Source organism: Mobula birostris, chromosome 12, assembly GCF_030028105.1.
Source record: "Mobula birostris isolate sMobBir1 chromosome 12, sMobBir1.hap1, whole genome shotgun sequence".
In the NCBI taxonomy this organism is placed as follows: Eukaryota; Metazoa; Chordata; class Chondrichthyes; order Myliobatiformes; family Myliobatidae; genus Mobula; species Mobula birostris.
In genome coordinates, this window is record NC_092381.1 from 66687447 (window position 1) to 66708192 (window position 20746).

At 40.3% G+C, this 20746-nt stretch overlaps 1 protein-coding gene across 2 annotated transcripts in view; it reads right to left on the reverse strand.

Annotated features, from left to right (window-relative positions):
- Window positions 1-18951, reverse strand: part of LOC140205992 (laminin subunit gamma-1-like) — a 53917-nt gene extending 34966 nt beyond the window's left edge. Inside the window, exons 1-2 of one of the 2 annotated variants that reach the window (XM_072273976.1) lie at window positions 18809-18951; window positions 1725-1910 (exon numbers count right to left, since the gene is read on the reverse strand). In XM_072273976.1, coding sequence (XP_072130077.1) covers window positions 1725-1910; window positions 18809-18908 — 286 coding nt within the window. In that variant the 5' untranslated portion in view covers window positions 18909-18951. Of the gene's footprint in view, window positions 1-1724; window positions 1911-2018; window positions 2026-18808 lie in introns of those variants that run through there. The other variant, XM_072273977.1, reaches the window with a different exon arrangement.
- Between the last annotated feature and the right edge of the window lie 1795 nt (window positions 18952-20746).

The window sequence follows — 20746 nt, forward strand, 5'->3', positions numbered from 1 at the left end:
ACTTCACAGTAAGTTCTTGTTAACTTCACTCAGTTGAGTGCACTTTCAACTCTAATTAAAAGCATTCAGGTTCAAAGTCCATCCCACGATTTTAAAATCACAAAGGGTGTTCATCCCCGATAATACAGACAAACTGAGTGCTGCATGAGCAGGGATGATGCCGTCTAGATAGTATATTAATGCAGACATTTAATAATCACTTAAGCATGGAAAAGGTAGTTAGTTCACAATTGATCAACCAATATCGATATTTTGGTCACTTACAAGATGCCTTTGCATTTCCATGCAACATGTCAAAATGTGGCACATTGTGAAGCATTAACAGATGTCTCAACACTGTGAGGCAGAGCCTTTACCATAGTTCCAAGTATATGAGTATATGCACACAATGATGAATTGTTTACTATCTATTCTTTTTCTTCAGGTTTTTTGCAAACTCTCTTCTGTCCTTGACGATGACTTGAAGAAACTATTGCCTTGTATTACTGAACCCACCCTGATCAATTACCCTTTCTTTATGAAAGATAAAATAAAAGTTTAGTCATTGGCAACTGAGACTTAAACATCACTTTGAGGTAATTTTATCGACTTTGTACAGGAACTGATTTCCCTTTCCTGCTGCTTGCTACCAAATGAAAGATTACAGCCTTCAGAAGCAACAGTGTTGGGCTGTGGCATTCTACGCAGATTCTCAAAATTTTGCTACTCAGGGGTCACAAGTAGTTTCAGTGAAAGTCAACTATGTGCAAAAAACAAAGAGCAGGGAATTTAGAGAGTCAGAGAACATCTGCAGAGGGAAAAGGACAGTCTTGGTCCTTCATCTGGTCTTGACCTGAAAAGTTAACTGTCCATTACCCTCTATAAACGTTCCCTGATCTGCTGACTTCCTCCAGCAGTGTGTTTTGTGTGCTAGGTGCCAGCGTCTGCAGACCATACGTTGTCAAATGGCAACAGTGCAATGGTGTCTGCTAGTCACTGACAATTTTGTCAAGTATTTTTGCATTCAATTTTGTAAACTTTTCTTGTCATGTGAAGATTTGACATGAAATTGAAACATTGTCTCCTTTTCGTTGTGTTGCATGGTCTATAATGTATAGACTGAACACTCAACCCCTAGATGGAGTCTACTTAAGGCAAGTATGGCTTATTCTTTATGCTGGTGTTGTTATTGGCTTATATGTGTGCAAAATTAAATGGTAGCTCTCCGCAGCCTCCAATTTGTAGATGCTTAAAGTTAGATCACATTTACCACTTTTAGATTTACTAAATAACAAATCTTTGGACTAATTATATTTCTTTTTTCTCTTGCACAGAAACAAAATGATTTAATTTAAAACGAAGTGGCACAGAGGACTGTAAATTCCCAGTTCTTTCTATTATTTTCACTCTGGAACATACAACAAGGAAGCAGGGGACAGCAGACCACAGCAAAGTGGCTCCATGAATCTGTCATCAGGTCTCCTGAGAAAGCTTTCTAAATGGTGCTGTTTATCTGTGCTCATTATATCAGATGATTCTCACCAATCATCCATGGAGATTGATATCAAATATGAAAAGAGGAAAGCCCACTGCAGAGATCACTCACCCAAGATTGGAATGGTCATTTAATCTAAAGTAAAAAAGCCTCAGGGTGCCATCTTGATCTGATTAATATCGACCCTTAATCCATTGGGCTGTAGGCAAATGATTTCACTGTACTCTCTCCCAGAACTCCACAAACTTACCCAGTAAATTGCATTGGCAGGGCTGACAATGACTGCCTCGTGTTGCGTAGTAATTCTCCTTACATTTCTCGCAGTGTATTCCCTCAAAGTTACCAACACAGTTTACACAGCGTGTACCACTTCCGGTCTGATGATAGAGTGTAGGATCCCACACACATTGTCTGGCCCTACGGTTACAGTTGCAGGCTGTGGAAAGACAATATATAGCTTAACCAAAGATGCCTATTAATGTCAATACCAGCAGCACCATTCGAAAACAATTTATTTTTCACTCATATTTAATGCTGCACTGACTCATTAAATTGTCTGCCGATCAGTAGTACTTGCTCATAGCTGCATTAACAATGCAATTCACCTGATTGATTAAAAACATTCCGTACTTCATTGGCTTGTTTTAATCATTGTTCCTTTTATTGTTTTAATTGCTTGTCAACCCTATCAAACTCCATTTTAGTCATTTAACTCCACAAAGCAACAGCTGTAGTAGTCTGCCTGTCTAGACCCTTAACCTCACTGTGCTGTGAAATGATCCAGGACAAATAATTACGTTGTATGTTTAATTTAGCATGATGTTTAAGAATGTTAAAATTGTAACAAAGTACAAACAAAGAAGATTCACAAGGGAAATGGACTTAAACGGATTATATCAATAGGGAAACACAGCATGACCACAGAACTCCTGGGGGGCATTTAGTATTGTCGCTGAGGGCCACCTCACACAGTCAGAATGGCTTGGCGACACACCAGCCAGACTTTCACGTATCATAACCCTCAAATAACCGCAGAACTCACTAACAAACTTGGAACTATTTATGATAGGTGACTTCTAAATTAAAATAGAAACATTGCAACCAAGAGAATTTAATTTTAGAAATTACCATTTCTTTTACACTACCCCCCTGCATTTTCCTTACAGAAAACTGGCCTTAAGTCCATATGAAAAGAAAGTAAAATAACTTTATATCAGGTTTTTAATGAACTGCCTGCATAAGAAATGCAATTGAACATTAATTTCATGTTACTCAGTATGTTAAAGGCTGTGTGATAAGGTGCAAGACAAATGCAAGCATTTGTCCATGGACCTGGTGTCTAACAGAAGGACATAGATTTGGTTTTTAAGCTGAATTGATTAACATTTGTATAATGATTTCTGGCTCACTTTAGTTCTGATCCTTCAGCAGTTATTAGCTAGACATTCTTGCTTGGTGCCTGTTGCTAGTAGACCAGTAGTACAACATCTGCAATGGAGCTTTGGGCTATTTTTGTTCCTGAAATAACTGGCTTCCATTACAAAATGTAATGAGATGAGTTAGCCTGACCTTTCAGGTTAAGGACTCTTTAACACAGATTATTAAAAATACAATTTACATCAGCAGCATTCAAAATACTTTCACTGATCCCATCAAAGAAGGAAGTGCCACAAGGTGGCTCTGTTTCGCTTTTCGATTTGGAAGTAAATCCTTTGCTCTCACTATGAAGTATATTATCTGCACTATCTTCCACTCCATCCCAATTCTGTGAAACCACCCTTCTCCCAACAGCATGTAGACACCTACTGTTAAATACAGATGTAGGAATGTAAATTAGATCCTGCTTGAAGCGAGACAAAAATATCACACTCGCACAGATTCTGCACCAACACACAAACTCACATGTCCCAAATGCGCTGCATGTTTATCGGAGAGGGTTGGGTAGTGACCGCAGAGGACTCCTCCTTCCTGCCCCCATATTTACACCCACTGCCCCCATCATGGTCAGGTAGACCTTATTTCCCAGCTGAGTGAAATCGTTCACATCTTTCAATGTCGTTCAGGAACCACCAGTCATTATCATCATGCTCCATCATCCATAAACGCATCTGAGTAAAGATCCTGCTTAGAACTGCCATGTGGGTGAGGAGAGGCACTTCCTAATAGGACAAGCAAATAAAAGGAACACCCAAAGAAAAGGGCACTGCAGGCAATGCCGCTGCACTACTCAGTGAGCCTGGTTCAATAATATCCTCAGGTTATTAACAAGGCCTTTCCCTTTAGTTTAAATGTCAATAGGGATTCCCACACTGCGTTCAGGAAGAGAAACACAAGGTGGTTTCATCCCAACAACACACATCAAAGTTACTGATGAACGCAGCAGGCCAGGCAGCATCTCTAGGAAGAGGTACAGTCGACATTTCGGGCCAAGACCCTTCATCAGGACAAGGAGTCTCAGCTTGAAACGTCAACTGTACCTCTTCCTAGAGATGCTGCCTGGCCTGCTGTGTTCACCAGGAACTTTGATGTGTGTTGCTTGAATTTCCAGCATCTGCAGATTTTCTCGTGTTTGTGGTTTCATCCCTCTAGTCGGAACTTTATTGTGTTACATACACCTGGCCCAGCCCTTCAGTCTTTCCCTTCAGCCCTTCATATACTTTTGAAAACCTTTAACTGAGCTTTTGGTCTCTTCTCTCTGTGTGAATGGAGATGAAATTTTGTCTGGTAACATTGCTGTGAAGTTCCCTACGCTCTATGTTGGGTCATTGGGTGACACAGTGACCCTGACCTCTGGAACTTTCCTTGCAGAGTTTGGATATTCTCCCTGTGATCAGGTGTTCTTCTTTCTTCCCATATCCCAAAGTTGTGCTTGTTGCTAAGATAATTTTTTTTTACCGTGCCCATGGTCTGTTCTTTATCAAATTATGGTATTGCTTTGCACTGTTGTAACTATATGTTATAATTATGTGGTTTTTGTCAGTTTTTTTAGCCTTGGTTCGTCTTGTGTTTCTGTGATATCATTCTGGAGGAACATTGTATCATTTCTTAATGCGTGCATTACTAAATGACAATAAAAGAGGACTGCGTGTCCTCATGATCTAATCTAATTGGCTACTCAAAATTATTCCTTGTGTTGGTGGGTGGGAAGAATCTCATAGTTTCCAGGAAAATACCTGGGGGAACGGGGGACGGGTCTGATGGAATTGCTCTCTCGGTAAGCCACGTGGCTTCCTCTGATTTTGTAATGCAGCATGAATGGAAATTGTTGTGAGCTGTCGGTTCAACACAGCCGGTCTGCGGTGAAATCTGGTACCTTCCAAGTTGCTAAACATTCTGTGGAAATCAATAACTCTATATTGTTCATGTCCAATACTGATAGTGTGGGTTGAAAGTTCCACTGCACTATGCGATCCCACCTCAAAACTTAAATGCTAGCCATCAGTTTCAGCTGTTGGTGCTCTGCACAAAAGCACACTTGACGCAGTCCCATTACTCAGTATAAGTGATGAATGCCAAAAAGTATTGCAGTGGATGGCTGTAACTCAGATAATATCTTGTCTTCTGAGAGGCTATTTTGCAATTAACTACTATCAGTTAAAGAGCTCCATTTAGACTTGCTGTAAAAAATACAGCTTTTAAAGTAAACCCACATCATGGAATCAGGAGAGAAATACTATGAAGTATTCTCCCTTACACACCCAGAGCACACCCTGAAACATTAAAATTAACTTTGCAGAGGTAGCAAAGAGTTAGACCTTGGAACATTCTTTTACACTTTCGACTAAGATTCTTTAACAGTTAAAATAAGCCACTTAGTCCAACTAGTTAACTGTTAACCAGTGTTATAGCTGTGCAAGTGACTTAAAATGGAACAACGCTTCACTGCATCTCCGGCATCAAAGAGTAATTTACTATGCTCCTAGGTCGGGATGGGGAGGAAATTTCCATTAATAGTTCATTCCTTCCTTTTCTAAACAGTATCAGGACCAAACCGTTTTACAACCACTTCATCGCATTACTTGTTCACAAGTAATATCTATTTCCTTAATTCAATTTTTTTTGGTTGTGGGCATCTTGAGCAGGGCCAGAATTTGTTTCCCATCTCAAATCGCCATTGAGAAGCTGGTGAGGAGCTATTGCGTTGAACTGCTGTAGTCTTTGTGCTGAGGGTACTTGCATTGTTCAGGGTCTGAAAGCATTGTGATTTGGTGGGAAACTTGCAGATTGTGGTATTTCCATACCTCTGATGTGTGCATCCAAAAGTACATCTGTTAATAATTGACAGATCTGGGTTCCTCCAATAGTTAAATCTAGAGCACTAGGCAGAGCGCTGTTTTAAACTTAAGAAATTACCTTTGTTTTGTGTTATAATGCTAAAACAGAATTAATGTATCTCACGCTTTGAATATTCTTCAAGTTCATCACTATTATTCCTTCAAACTCAGTGACTGAACATTATCATATTTCAACTGACTTGAATGTAACCTGTTTTGTAGTCAGTGATCCAAGGTTTCATTGAAGTTCAGCCATGCAGAGATTACTGATTATTTCAGTGAGGCATGAGACAAGGACATCATATCACATAGTAAAAATTCATGATTGAGTAAATCAGTTCATCAAATACACACACACACACTCCTTCACAAATGACGTTCATTTCTCATGGTGATCTAATTGATCAGTTTCACTCTTCACATATATAGATTACTAATGCCTATATTTTGGGCAAATTGCCTGCTTACTTGGAATTCAAGATATAGCTGCATGTAAACAGTGTAATGCAGTTTGACCCAGACTTGCAGAATGTAACTCCTAGTATGTCTCTTCGCTATAAACTTAATGAATTTGAGTCTAGTTGTTCAGAAACCAATGTCTTAAAATTTCCCCTAAATTACCAGTTTAGTTAAGAAAAGCTGGAACTTGAGCAGCACACACAGAATGTTGGAGGAATTCAGCAAGTAAGGCAGCATCTATGGAGGGGAATGGACAATCTTTGTTTCGGGCTGAGACCCTTCATCAGGACTGGGAAGGAAGGGGGCAGAAGTCAAAATAAGGGAGGGGTGAAGAGAAGGAGTACAAGCTGGCAGATGATAGGTGAGACCAGGTGAATGGGAAGGTGTGTGGGTGGGAGGGGCAATGAAGCGAGAGGCTGGGAGGTGATAGGTGGAAGAGATAAAAGTGTTGAAGAAGAAGGAATTTGATAGGAAAAGACAGTGGACCATGGGAGAAAGGGAAGGAGGATGGGAACTAGAGGGAGATAGTGGGCCAGCCAGGAGAAGTGAAGGAGTGAAAGAGTAATCAGAATAGAAAAAGAGAGGAGAAAGGAGGGGGAGAGATCACCCGATGCTGGAGGAATTGATGTTCATGCCGTCAGATGGAAGGCTATCCAAACAGAATATGAAGTGTTGCTCCTCCAACCTGAGTGTGGCTTCATCGTGGCAGTAGGGGAGGCCATGGATTGACATGTGGAATTGGAATGGGAAGTCAAATTGAAATGGTTGGCCACCAGGAGATCCTGCCTTTTGTAACAAAAAGAGTGAAGGTGTACAACTGGGCAGTCCAATTCACCAGTCTTCCTTGGACCCTTTACCACATTACTGTTCAGTCACTACAAATTTCTTGTTTTGAGTTAAGTTTATGTCTTAGGGCTAATTTCAATTTAGAGACAGTTTAATCCAAAGCCAGAGTAAAATTTTTGGGCTGCTTAGCAGAGTCCTGTGGAGTCAGCAATAAGCAGGCATCATTTTGTGGATTTGCAAATCTGCAAATCTTTCATCCAGCAATGCCTAGCAGTGTCTCCCTAGCAGGATGATAAACAGAGCAGAGAGACAAGCACCTGGTTTTCAGTGTTGCTACATATTCATTCATTAGATGAGAAGGTTTACAACAGAACACACTGCCGGCATTTAACATTTTTTGGAATGCAAAAATTCAGAAGGCAGCTTCCAGGTTTTGGAAGCTAAGCAACTGATGGGCAATAATCAGTGATGGAGTGATCGAAAATGCAGATAAATTGTCATGGGCAAGGTACCAGTTGCTGGAAATTGGAGACAAGGATTGTGCAGGGAAATGCTGCCACAAACTAGGAATTGTTGCATGGTGCAGTGATAAATAAACAGATAGAAGAACTCTGTGAAAGATTAAGAATCTGATAGGAGTGTTCCAGCAAACAAATGGCTTGGGATATAATTGGAATTGTAACTGAAGTTATCTTTCAGTAAAGTTCAATGTATTTCTTGTGCATGCAAGCACGTCAAGTATTTCACTGTAATAGAAACACAAAAATAACACCACATTCCATCCATCTTTTGTTCTCATTTCTTTTAAGTTATTTTACAGTGCTTTTCAGCATCTAAATCCCCTTATTTTTGATCTTTACAGCAGTCCGCTGCAGCTAGTGTAGTCTCCTCCTGCCCATTTAATGTGATTGTGTCTAATGCAGGACTGAAGCGAAAGAGATGATTCATATCCAAATCTGATAAATGAAATAAAAGTTTCATTCCTGCCTGTGGAGATTCTTATAATACCACTAAATTCATAAAATTCCAAAGATATTCAGGATAGTAGATTAATTGGTCACATGGGTGTAATTGGGTTGCGCATTTTCTTTGGGCTGGAAGGGCCTATTACTGCACTGTATCTCTAATAATAAATAATAATAATAATAATAATAATAATAATAAAATTCTGTAAGACTCAAATCAATTGTGAATAGGGAAAAAACTGTTTGGCACATTCTCAACAACTACCGCTCAACTATACCCTAATGTCAGTTAATCTAGAAACCACACATCTTTCGGATGTGGGAGGGAATCATAACAGCTGGGAAAGTTTGTATAGTCCCTGAGAGAATGGGCAGACTCTGCACAGACAGCACTGGAGGTCAGGGCTGAACTCGAATCGATTGAGCTGCAGGCAGTAGTTATACTAACTGTCCGATGAAACACTCCTGGTTGCTTTTTGCGAAAAGTGAACACACCATGTTGGTTTTTAAAAACACAAACACGAGGAAATCTGCAGATGCTGGAAATTCAAGCAACACACATCAAAATTGCTGGTGAACGCAGCAGGCCAGGCAGCATCTATAGGAAGAGGTACAGTCGACGTTTCGGGCCGAGACCCTTTGTCAGGACCATGTTGGTTACCAAGTAGTGCATATCTGGAACAGGATCAAGTCATGTACTCTCTGTCAGATCAATGTTAATATTTAAAAATGGGTTATGCTGGTGGAGAAGGTACATGGAAACAGTATAAGAATCTGAGATTAGGATTGCTCTTCAAATTCCAGTGCCCCCTCCCCAAGGATGATAAAATCTTCAAGACCTATTGCATTTCAACAACAAGATGGCCAGGTCAGCAGAAGAATTGCCGAACATTGAGCCAGCTTGCTGGCAAAGTTCATCCTCCAGCATGCACTATCCCTGGTCATATACAGTGACAGGCTGCACTGGCGTTTTTCACCACAACAAGTGCTGTGGATGAAATGCCTCTAGCCCAGTGAGGTCCTGACCCATTCCTAGGATTCCTGGTTTATTCTGGGTCTAAATCGGACGGTCTGAATTATATAAACAACAAAAGCCCAAGAACAAAGACAGAGATGTTCTAGGAAAATAATCAAAAGAATGTAGAAATTTGCCCCAATATCCCTAAGTGTTTCAGATTGCTGCTTCTTCCCTGATGCCAACCATGGTGACATTTTTCAATTGTGTCTTCTTGTTTGGGACAAAGGGCTAAGTTTGAAGCCACGCTCCTCCTCATGAAAAGATGCAGCCGGGAAACATCACCAATGGTTTCCCAAGCCAGGGAAATAAGGTCTCCAGCACATGTACAAGTGCCTTCCCGCATGCTAATAATCAACAACTGGCATGGAGTGTGCCACCAAGCTGGTACACAGCACACTCCAGGATGGCAATGTCTGTTCATACCGTGGTTAGACCTGCACGGTGAGTGGTGAGCAGACATCAAATCACACAATGCCATCCATAGGTTTTCAAGAGTAATTTCAATTTTCAACAACCAATTAATAGCACCAGTTCTTTCTAATTTAAATACTTCAGTAATTTTGCTGTAAACTATACCTCTTCCTCTGTTCCTTCTTTGCACAGCTGCAAACAGCTTGCTTCACAGGAAAGGGCTGTTTAACGTCCTGAAAGCTGTTTTCTTCAGGAACTAATGAGAGCTGAACTCTGAATCAGCACTCAGTACTTGAAAAGGCAAGTCGGAGCTAGGCCTTACTGTATTACACAAGCACTCCTTTTGTCTTTACCCAGGAGATCTCCGGGCTTGTTTTGGCATGCAGCTCTGTTACTGCCATGACTGCTGGACCGAGGCCCTACCCTGCTTCAAGTGGTTACTCAGGAGCACAAAGCAACAGCCAGTCATCTGAGTTACAGCCAATTAATTGTCAATCCTAGACATTACCTGCAAACCACAGAGGGAGTGTGTGTCTGTCTATTTTTGACTCTGATTGTACAGGTATATACATTTATGCTTGAAGATGTATTTCAAAGGTGGAAAATAGAGGAGACAACTTTATTTTTACTTTGATGCCTCTTGCTGTATTAAAGGGAAAAAGGGAATAATAAATTCATACAGCACAGAAATAGGCCCTATGGCCTCCCATGTCCATATCAACCTTTTTGCCCATTTACATGATACGATTTGCCTGTATTGTGTCCATATCCTCTAATATCTTGTTTCTTCAAGTGTCTAACTAACTGTCTGTTAAAAACTGTGATTATATCTGATTCCATTATCTCCTCTGACAACAAGTTCCAGATATTAACCAGTTTTTGTGCAAGAAATAACCTTTCTCCTTGTCCCCTTTAAAATTCATTCCATTCGCCTTGGTCCTATGGCTTCTGGTTTTTTTGATGCCCCTAACACTGGAAAAAGATTCTGACTATCTACTGAAACTATACCTTTTACAATATTGTGTAAAGGACACCATTCAGTCTCCTTCACTCCAGGGAGAACGAGTCCAGTCAGTTCAATCTTACCCCAAGGCTAAAGTCCTTTATTTCAGGCAGTATCCTAGTGGAACTCCTCTGCAACCACATCCTTCCTATAGTGAGGCCATCAGAAGTACACACGATTGCTGTGTGTCCTGGTCAATGTTTTGTAAAGTTCCCATATAACATCCCAATTTCTATATTCTATGTCTTGACCTATGAAAATAAGTATGCCTACTCCCTATCTATATATGCTCAGTGGCCACTTTATTAGGTACATCTGCTCATTAATGCAAATATCTAACCAGCCAATCATGTGGCTGCAACACAATGCATAAAAGCATGCCGACATGGTCAAGAGGTTCATTTGTTGCTCAGACCAAACATCAGAATGGGAAAGAAATGTGATCTGAGTGACTTTGACCATGGAATGATGATTGATGTGGTTTGAGTATCTCATCTCCTGGGATTTTCACACACAATATTATCTAGTGCTTACAGAGAAAGGTGAGATGAACAAGAAAATAAAAGACATACAGTGAGTGGCAACTTTGTGGGCAAAAGCCCCTTGTTATTGAGAAAGATCGGAGGAGAATCACCAGACTAGTTCAAGCTGACAGGCAGGCGACAGTAACTCAAATAACTATGCGTTACAACAGTCATGTGCAGATGAGCATCTCTGAATACACAACATGTCAAACCTTGAAGTGGATGGTTCACAGCAGCAGAAGACCAGACCGGGTTCTACTCCTGTACCTAATAAAGTGGCCACTGAGCATATTTTTCCTCTTTCAGGGAACAACAGAGTTTGAACTAGAAGCTCTCTTTGTCCATCAGTTTTCATTAGTGCCTTAACATTTATTGCATGTATCCTAACATTTATTGTAAATATCCTAACATTTATTGTATATATCCTGACATTTATTGTAAATATCCTAACATTTATTGCATATATCCTACAGACAGCACAACGCAGTGTCACTGCTTAATGCAGTTGATGTAAAAAAGAAGGCATTAAATGTGTAGAGCAAAATCTGAAATTATCAATGCTGAAGCATTACTGAGTTGGATCATACTGGATGAGATAGCCCGATACCATAACCCCACCTGTTTGGACTCAGCAATCTTGCCCAGCCTTTGCCTCTTCAACTAGATTGGTGAGATCTTATGGCAACTAGTCCTTGAGTGGTACAATGTTTAGAGCCAACCCTATCCCTATCTCAAACTCCAGTGCCCCTCACAGGGTTTGGCAAAGGCAAAGTTGCATGTGTGAGGATGGGCCCGTCGAAATTTGGTTTATGTTTTAAATTGATTAACATTGATGGAAATATCTTTTGTACTAAAATTTCATCAAAACATATTAAGACACTTAAATCATTGAACAAGTTATTAATTACCTCCTTTATTCCTTATCCCTGTAAAGTGAATAGATTGCCCTCTCCTGCAACCAATCATATGTGCTCAGTAGAAGTGATGTCCAAGGAGATGGACAACTTCCAGGTAATAGAGGCATATCAATTATGCTCTCTGCTGCAGATGTAACAACTTTTCTTCAGATGTGTTGTGCTTTAAGTCAATGTAATAGTTGCTATGTAAATGCAAATGGACTATTCGCAGCCCCTTGAGTCTGTCCCATTATTCAGTTGGATTGTATCCGATCTTAACTCCATCTATCCAAATGGTTGAGTTCTACACCCTATATGCCATTGGGCCACGAGTAGAGAAGACTGAACTATGATGCTGTATGCAAGTGCTGAAAAAGGAAGGAACAATGAAGGTCTTCAAATAATGAGATATTTAAAGGATTATTTTAAACAACAACAATAATCTTTTTAGTTTTTAGCTTTACTGGTATTTAAGTGCAGCATCTTGTGATTTTTCTTGAGATCTGCTTCCTTAAAGCCACTGATGTGCTGGACAGATAGCTTCCGGAACATCTTTTAGGTGTAGACTATAGTTAATTGAACACTGATCGATCTTCAGCATTCAGCTGGTGTGTGCCTGGGTGGGATTAATACAGTGGTTTATAACCAGAGCTGAGGTAAATGAAAAGAAATGTTGTTTATTGAGTTGCAAATCACTAAATAGGTTTCTGAACTTGTTTGGAATTGCTGTTGTGCATTGGATACCTGATCCCTATATCATCATGCCTGTCACCACACACAACAGATTTAGGAAGACAGGGAGGAGCGATAAACGTTTTGCAATTGCAGTGAAGTTTCTGGCCTCTCATGGTATATATTGATTTGTAGTTATGGGAATTACTAAACAATACATTGCCTTTTAAAATTGGCATCTATATTCAGCTCAGCAATATTAGTAATAGCCATTTATTAAAGGAAGAAGAATGCGCATTTATACTCACAAGAATATTTTATTTGACATGCAGTTGTCACTGATAAGGTTTGTAAATCTCAGAGTGCCACTGGGAAAGAGGTAGTGGATTGCTTCCTTCAGCTGCTGTAGTCCTTCTAATGAAGGTGCCATCACAATTTTGTTGGGTAGAGTGTGCCAGGTCAGGTTTTAGACCTAATGATGAAGGGACAGTATTTGCAAGGCAGGATGTACCTGTTGCCCTTGTGCCTCTCAGGGTGTAGAAGTTGTAGGATGGGACAAATTCCCTGGGTAAATAACCGCAGTGCATTTTGCAGATGGTAAATATTACAGCCTTGTACATTGGTGATGGAGGGGACAGATGTTCACGTTATTTGATGAGACGCCAGTCAAATAGTTCTAGTTTAGTTTAGAGAAACAGCATAGAAACGGACCTTTGCCAAATTACACCCATGTAACCAATTAACTTACTGCCCCATACGTCTTTGCAATGTGGGAGAAAACCAGAGCACCCACAGGAAACCCACGTGGTCAGGGGGAGAACGTACAAACTCCTTACAGACAGTGGTGGGAATTGAATCCATGTTACTGGCACTGTAATAGTGTTAAGCTAACTGCTATACTACTGTAAGAAATATGCTGTTTTGTCCTGGATGGTACTGAACTTTGTAAATGTTATTAGAATGCAACTCACTTGGGAAAATGGGGAATATTCCATTACATTCCTTTTGAAGGCTGGAAGAGATTTGTCATGTTAGGGAGTGAGTAAGACATCAAATGATGTGCAGCTCTAACCTGTTGTTGGAGCCACTACACCTCTGTGGCTGATTCAGTCGAGTTTCAGATCAGTGTTAATCTCAGAAGTTTAATGGTGGGGAAAATCTGTGATGGTAATGCCATTGAATATGAAGGGTAGCTGACTGGACTTTTTCTTGTAGGTGAAGGTCATTGCCTGGCACCTTGGCACAAATATCTGAATGCTGTTCTCTTACTCTTTATATATTGTTAGAAATTCCTACTATTTCTTATGCCCACAAGTTTTCTCTCAAGATATTTTTATGAGCTATTTGGTCTTTCACTGCTGGGTCCTAAAAATCTTCCTAGCCCTCAGGCCTACCACTAGCCCTTGTCATTTTGTATGCCCTACTTAGAATTTAATATTATCTTTGACCTCCTTTGTTAATCAAAGAATATTCCACTTTATCATGAATCTCTCTTACTAATTGGGATAAGTTCCTGCTGAGTGTTAGGGACAAGCGGATTGAATATCTACCATTGTTCATCTGCTGGCCTGTCTCTTAGCTTAGATTCCAGGTCCACTTTGTGCAGTCCACTTTCGTACCATGATAATTGTCCTTATTTAAGTTGAAGACAATGGTTTAGATCTTTTATTGCTGTTTCTCAAACTGCATCTGGAATTCTACATAGTGGTCATTACCACTGAGAGGAACTATAACCTTAAGATGCCTTATGAATCTTTATTGATGTATCTGAATTGTCTATCTCTGAGTAGGTTCTGTATCATACTATTGAATGAAGTTGTCTTTATCTCACACCACAATTTTGTCTTCTCTGATATCCCAGCCAATTTGGTTCATCTGATCAGTATGTAAATTAAAATCTTCCATGACAGTTGCAACCAGATTTGCTCTATGTATTTCTCCACTCATGCGCTGTTGGGAGGACACATTCTGGGAGCCAAAAGACTACTGTACTCCCACACTTGCTGATTTTCAATCTAAAGAGTATTTTATCTCATACGAGGCATCAGGATTTGATGAAGATAAGTTACTGAGCTTAATAATGTGTAATAGCATTCTAGACATTAAGAGTCACGATGTAGTTTCAAAATCTCTTCGCTGCATTTGTAAAATGCACAATAGTCAAAACTTGCAGTGAGGAAATTTTTGTTCCCAAACATTCTTTCATAGTAAAAGAAATTTGAATGTCAGGGTTGCTTACCAAGTTAGGAAAAAGACACATTTTATGGGGTGTACCTTTAATGCCAGCATTATTAACACAGGCATTGCCAATGAATCCTATACAGTGTGGGTTTTGATCGAGGGAGAGACTGGTTTGCAGGAATTCAGTAGGGTAGACAAGGTTTTATCCTGTGGTGCATATTACAACACTTCCTGCTAAGTATGAAGCTGTTGAGGAGTGGGTTCGATATACTGGCCCAACATGTTGCCCTTTAGCCTATTATGCGCTATCAGTCTGTCATTTTGAGCTCTATGATTCTCCAACCAGTAAAGAAGGGTTACATTACTGCTACAAAGCTGGGAGTTGCCTTAATTGAAACTTTTCTAGGGAAGGCTTTCTCTGATTCTTTTCCGCTGTGTGGTTCTCATCTCAATGGGTCCAAAGGACTCGTTGAATGGGGGAAGGCTATCAGATCAATACTGTAGCTGACCCTCTCTGAAGCACACCATAGGGAGGAAGCAATGATAGGAATCATGGCCTTTCTGTTTGGTTTAGAAGACAACAGCCACTCTGTTATCCCAAATAAAACTGACATCCTAATTATTCTACAAAATATCAGGCACATTTGCTCTGAAATTTGGTCTGGTGCCATGCTGGCTGCAGCAAGATTACAGCACACAGATAGTATCTTTAGCTTTTCCCACAATGCCCAAAACGCAGCCAGTCATGTTGTTCAACTGATGCCCAAGATAAGAACCCCCCAATTCTGCTGCAGTCCATAATTTTAACAATGCTCATCTGATTGTCACCAACCATGCATTTAAAATGAGCCGACAGGTGGTTTGGAGATTCTGTTTTGACCCAGACCCATTCTGCGTAAATGATTGACATCAAACATCACAGATCAGAATCACCCATTCCTTTGAGATCAGTGTCTAAAATAGACAACCATCACAGTCGCTATCACCCCCATGCATCTTTTCCCAGTTGCTGCACTCCCACATTGTCAGCGGGGCTCCAAGGTGGAAGCAAGGGGGCTCTGAGGACTGTTAACAGGAATGTTGATCAGAGGAGGTATGCTTAAGTTATCAGCGCAGGGGAATGAGCAGGCCACCAGAATCCTGCAGTAGAGAGCTGATCTCTCACTTCTCTTGCTGTGGAACATTTGGAAGGCACCCTTAAGAAGATGAGAAAAGAAGGCACATAGCCTCCGTTACCACACAGCTGAAGCTTTCTTTTATATAATGTTATATTAAAGTGCTGCACAGTTTCCAGGCCGTGTAAAAAAAAAATTCCTGCTCAGAGAATGGTTGGCCCGCGCAGCTGTAAAGGAAAATATTGTCCATAATCCTAAATTTCCCTGCTATGCAAAAATCCATCTACCTGTGTCTTAAATATATTTAATGTGGTAGCCTCTACTGCTTCCCTGGGTGCAGAATTTGTCTCTGGGAAAAGCAGGTTCAAGTTCAAGTTTATTGTCATTCAACTGTACAGATGTATGCAGCTAATCGAGACAATGCTCCTCTGGACCAAGGTGCAAAACGCAGCACATGTGCAGCACATAACAGACAATAAAAGATATTCTCTCCATGTACAAGCTGACCTAAAGTGCACATACAGCACATAATTAAATATACAACAGTATAACGCTACCGGCGCTGTCATAAATAATTTGCACTGGGTGGTATCAGGGTGCTCAGAGCTCTTGGACATTGGGGGAAGAAGCTTTTACCCAGCCTAGCAGTCCCTGTTTTTTATACTTCGGTTTCATCTGCCTGACAATAGGAAGTCAAAGAGATTGTGGGGTGGATGGGAAGGGAGTCCTTGACAATGCTGAGGGCTCTCTGAATACAGTGCTTCTGGTATATGTCCTGGATGGGGAGAAGACAGACTCTGATTATTCCCTCTGTAGTCATCCCAATCGGTTGCAGGGTCTTGCAGTCAAATGCCTTGCACATCTCATGACCGGTGCAGGTACAGCTGGGTGGGACACTCTCAATGATGCTCTGGTAGAATGCGGTTAGGATAGGGGTGGAGAGCCATGCTCGCCTCAATCTCCTCAGGAGGTGTGTTTTCTTGACTAAAGAGGTGGTGTTGAGGTAAAAGGTGAGATACGTAACTTCCAAAAGATTGGTGCTCTGCCCGTCCTAAAGCTATTCCCCAGAATTTTCAGCCTATGTCCCCTAATTCTAGTCTCACTTAACAGTGGAAACAATTTTCCTGCCTCTATCGTATCTATCCCTTTCATAATTTTATATATTTCTTTAAGATCCTCTTTCATTCTTCTGAACTCCAACAAATGTCGTCCCAGGCAATTTAATCTCTCCTCAATAGTTAACCCCTTCATCTCCAGAATCAAATGTTCAAACATTCGTTTATTTTCAAAGTACACAACTCTGAAATTCTTCTTGTCCGGGTAGCCATGAAATCAAGACGAAAAGAAAACCATCATGATCATCAAAGAAACAAACCAAACGCGGCAAGCATCAGAAATGCATGCAGTACTCCAGATGTGACCTCACCAGAACCCTGTACAGTTGCAGCATAACATCCCTGCTTTTAAATACAATCTCTCTAGCAGTGAAGTCCAAAATTCCATTTTCCTTCTTGATAACCCGTTGCATCTGCAAACCAACCTTCTGCAAATCATGCACAAGCATTCCCAATTTCCTCTGCTCAACAGCATAGTGCAAACTTTCACCATTTAAATGAAAATCTGATCTTCTATTTTTCCTTCCAAATTGGATGACTTCAAATTTTTCAGTGCTGTACTCCATCTATCAAGTCCTTCCCACTCACTTAAACGATCTGTATCTCTTTGCAGACTCTCCATATTTGGAAGAGGGGACCAAGTGTAGCATGTCTAAGTTTGCTGATCACATAAAGTGAGTTGAAAAGCATGTGTTCCCACTCAATTTAGTGCCATTAGCAACTTGGATACGCTACACTTGGTCCCATCTTCCAAATGGTTAACCTATACCCTGTCTTATCCTCTCCTTCCCCTTGCCCATGTTTGTCCAATGCTCCGTTGCTGTTGCTGTGGAGTGGGATTCCATGCACTGCTGGGATGCTGGAAACTCTCCCGGAGACTCATTCTGGAGAGTGCCAGTTGTTTCTAGTTTCCCGAATCTCTGCTCTAACATGCCAGTAACTATCAAAGAGTTCTCATGACTTTGATTTTATCCTTATGATTCAGTATTGTAGGACGAACTAATTGGATTCAAGAGAGGGACTTTTGATCCACGAAGCCTGCAACTTGGCTGATGCCCTCTTGAGTAAGCTGTCTGCGCTTTCCATACTCCATTTGTCACAGCTGCTTCCTCTGTCCAAGTGAGACATAACAACTTGCTGACAGAGCTTACAGAAAAGTAATAACGTCACCCAGGATGTGTAGGAGGAGCTTCCTCAGGTGAATAAAGCAATAAAACTGAGATGGGAGATACACATTATGTTAGAAATATATTGCGATTAATTGCAGGTAAATATGTCATTAAAAACGGGATCTGATGCTTTGTGCACTGGGAAATCCAGCGATGGATTGATGGGACTTGTAACTTTTGGCGTGGAATTCCATTCTCGATATACATGGCCTCAGCTTATATATATTCAAAAAAAATCTCTGCCTATTTAAGAACATCTTGAACTACAGTTAAACTGGGAACAGGCAAATAATCATAACATATAATGTATACATAAACAGCAAATGAATATCCATTGCCACTTTCCAACCAGTGGATTGAACTAATTTCAGAGCCCGTATTTTAAATTCTGCACCTTTTTTATTAACAGTAGAAAGTACAGCAAACATTCATCTCTTTATATTGAAGAGATTTTCCAGAATTTTCCCTTGCTTTGTATTTCTCTTGTGAATAAAAGCTGAAATTTTGCATTAGGACTTAATATTATTTAAAACAACAAGCAGTAATAAAAATAATACAATTTATAATTTACCTATTCAACAGCACACAAAATCACTCAAAGCATGTTCAATAATATATAACCAGTTCAGCATTGAAACATCATAATATTCTATAACTTCTGTAAGTTAACTATCCACAGTTCACTCAGACTTTGAAATCCTTGTTAATGTGTAATTACAAATGAAAAAATAAATGTAGACACCTACCTACGTATCTTCTACCATTCCAAACATAGGTGCCAGATACATGGGATAACATAATAAGAAAGCTGTAAGCAGTCAGTGCCAGTAAGATGAGTGCGTTCATTTTCAACCAAGGAGTTCAGTCCATACAATTTAACTGGTGTTGACTATCGTAGAAGAAGAAATGTATAGTAAGGTGTTCACCAAGTGAACTTATATTGCCTCGCTGCTTGACTAATTCTGACACATCTCAGAATCTCCTGCAATAAATTGTGATCAGAGTCTCCCAATGTGATTCAGACATGTACAGGAGCCCAGCCCTCTCTCATTGTGTGACTTTACTCCATCATTCAGAACAGAACTCAGCCCTTACAAAACATCACACCCTGCCCTGCCCTGCCCAGACTACTTCTTCTGGAATAGTGCCAAGCCTTTGGAAAGTACCTGTTGAGAGAAGGTGAAATGCTTCCAGTGTATTCGCAGCACTGTGCCTGCTGGCTAAGGTTTGGAATTCTTGTTCCTTTGAGAAGTAGAAGCAATTGCTATAGATCAGGGTAATCCTTCAATTAAAAAAAATGCATTTGTTACCCACCAGTTCATTTCACTTTTTTGAAGCGGTAAACAAGCTAAGTTGGCTCTTTCAGTATATATTCCAGCATTACAAAGGAGAGCTTATATACATTCAGGAAGCTAGTATTTATTCTCATCGTTTGTGCACTGATTCATATTGCAATATGATTTTGTAGTAACTAAACACTTCAGCAAAGGAACATAAACCTGGAGAGGGACTAACACAACTGGATTCAACTCGCTCTATCAGACAATCAGATAGTAATCAGGAATTGGAATTTTCCCCAAAGTGTGGTATCAAGGTAATTTTTCATTTGTTATTTAGTGGGCATCGTTGGCAAAGCTAGCTCTAATTGCGCAACACCAGGTGCCTTGAGGAGGTGAAAAATTGTAAGTAATTGTATTGCAATAAAGCTGAGAGGGTTACTTGGTCTTGAAGAAGATAGATGAGACTGTGGTCACATACAGGCCAAATAGGATGAAAGAATATCAACTTACTTTCTAAAGTGTGTGCGCTAAACAATTATTTTCTCCAGATGGACACTTTTATTCTAGCATTTCTTAAACGTAAAACTTTTTATTATTATATTATTACGCCAAATTTATGTTAAGATTTGAACCTGCACCCTCTTAATTATTGGACCGCCTTCATGATTGCATCAATATGTGGGACCCAGAATAGACCCTCTAAGATGCTGATGACCAGGAACTGGAAGCTGTCCACCCTTTCTATTGCTGATCCCTCCTGTGTGTGGTCTCCTGTTCTTCCTGAAGTCTGCAAACCATTTTTTTGTCTTATTAACCCTGAGAGCAAGGTTGTTATTGCAGCACCTCGCAATCAACTGATCTATCTTGCTCTATTCTGTTTCCTCATCACCATCAATATTAAATGTAAAAAAGGAGGTGAAAGGTCACCCGGGCAGAGTCAAGAATACAGTCAGATCAGACATTATCATTAAATGGCAGAGTAGGCACAGGAGGTCAACTCTGACTGACTCTTCCTAATTTGCAGAGTTTCTTCAAGGTCTGCTCCAGTGTAACATTCGCTCATCCTGCACATGATTGACTCTTCAGTACCATTGCAGTTTAAGGGCATTTAGGTGGGATGATAAGTCTGCATCACTGTTAGTAGTTACATCCCATCAATGAATAAATAAAGAAATAAAATTCTATTTCCTACTCTCCCATTTTTGTTTATTTTATTTTATTTAGAGATACAGGGTGGAACAGGCTCATCCAGCCTTTGGAGCCACGTTGCCCAGCAACCCGCCTATTTAACCCTAGCCCAGTCACAGGCCAATTTACAATGACCAATTAACCCACTAACCAGTATATCTTTGAATTGTGGGAGGAAAGTAGAGCATCCAGAGGAAATCCACACGCTCACGGGAA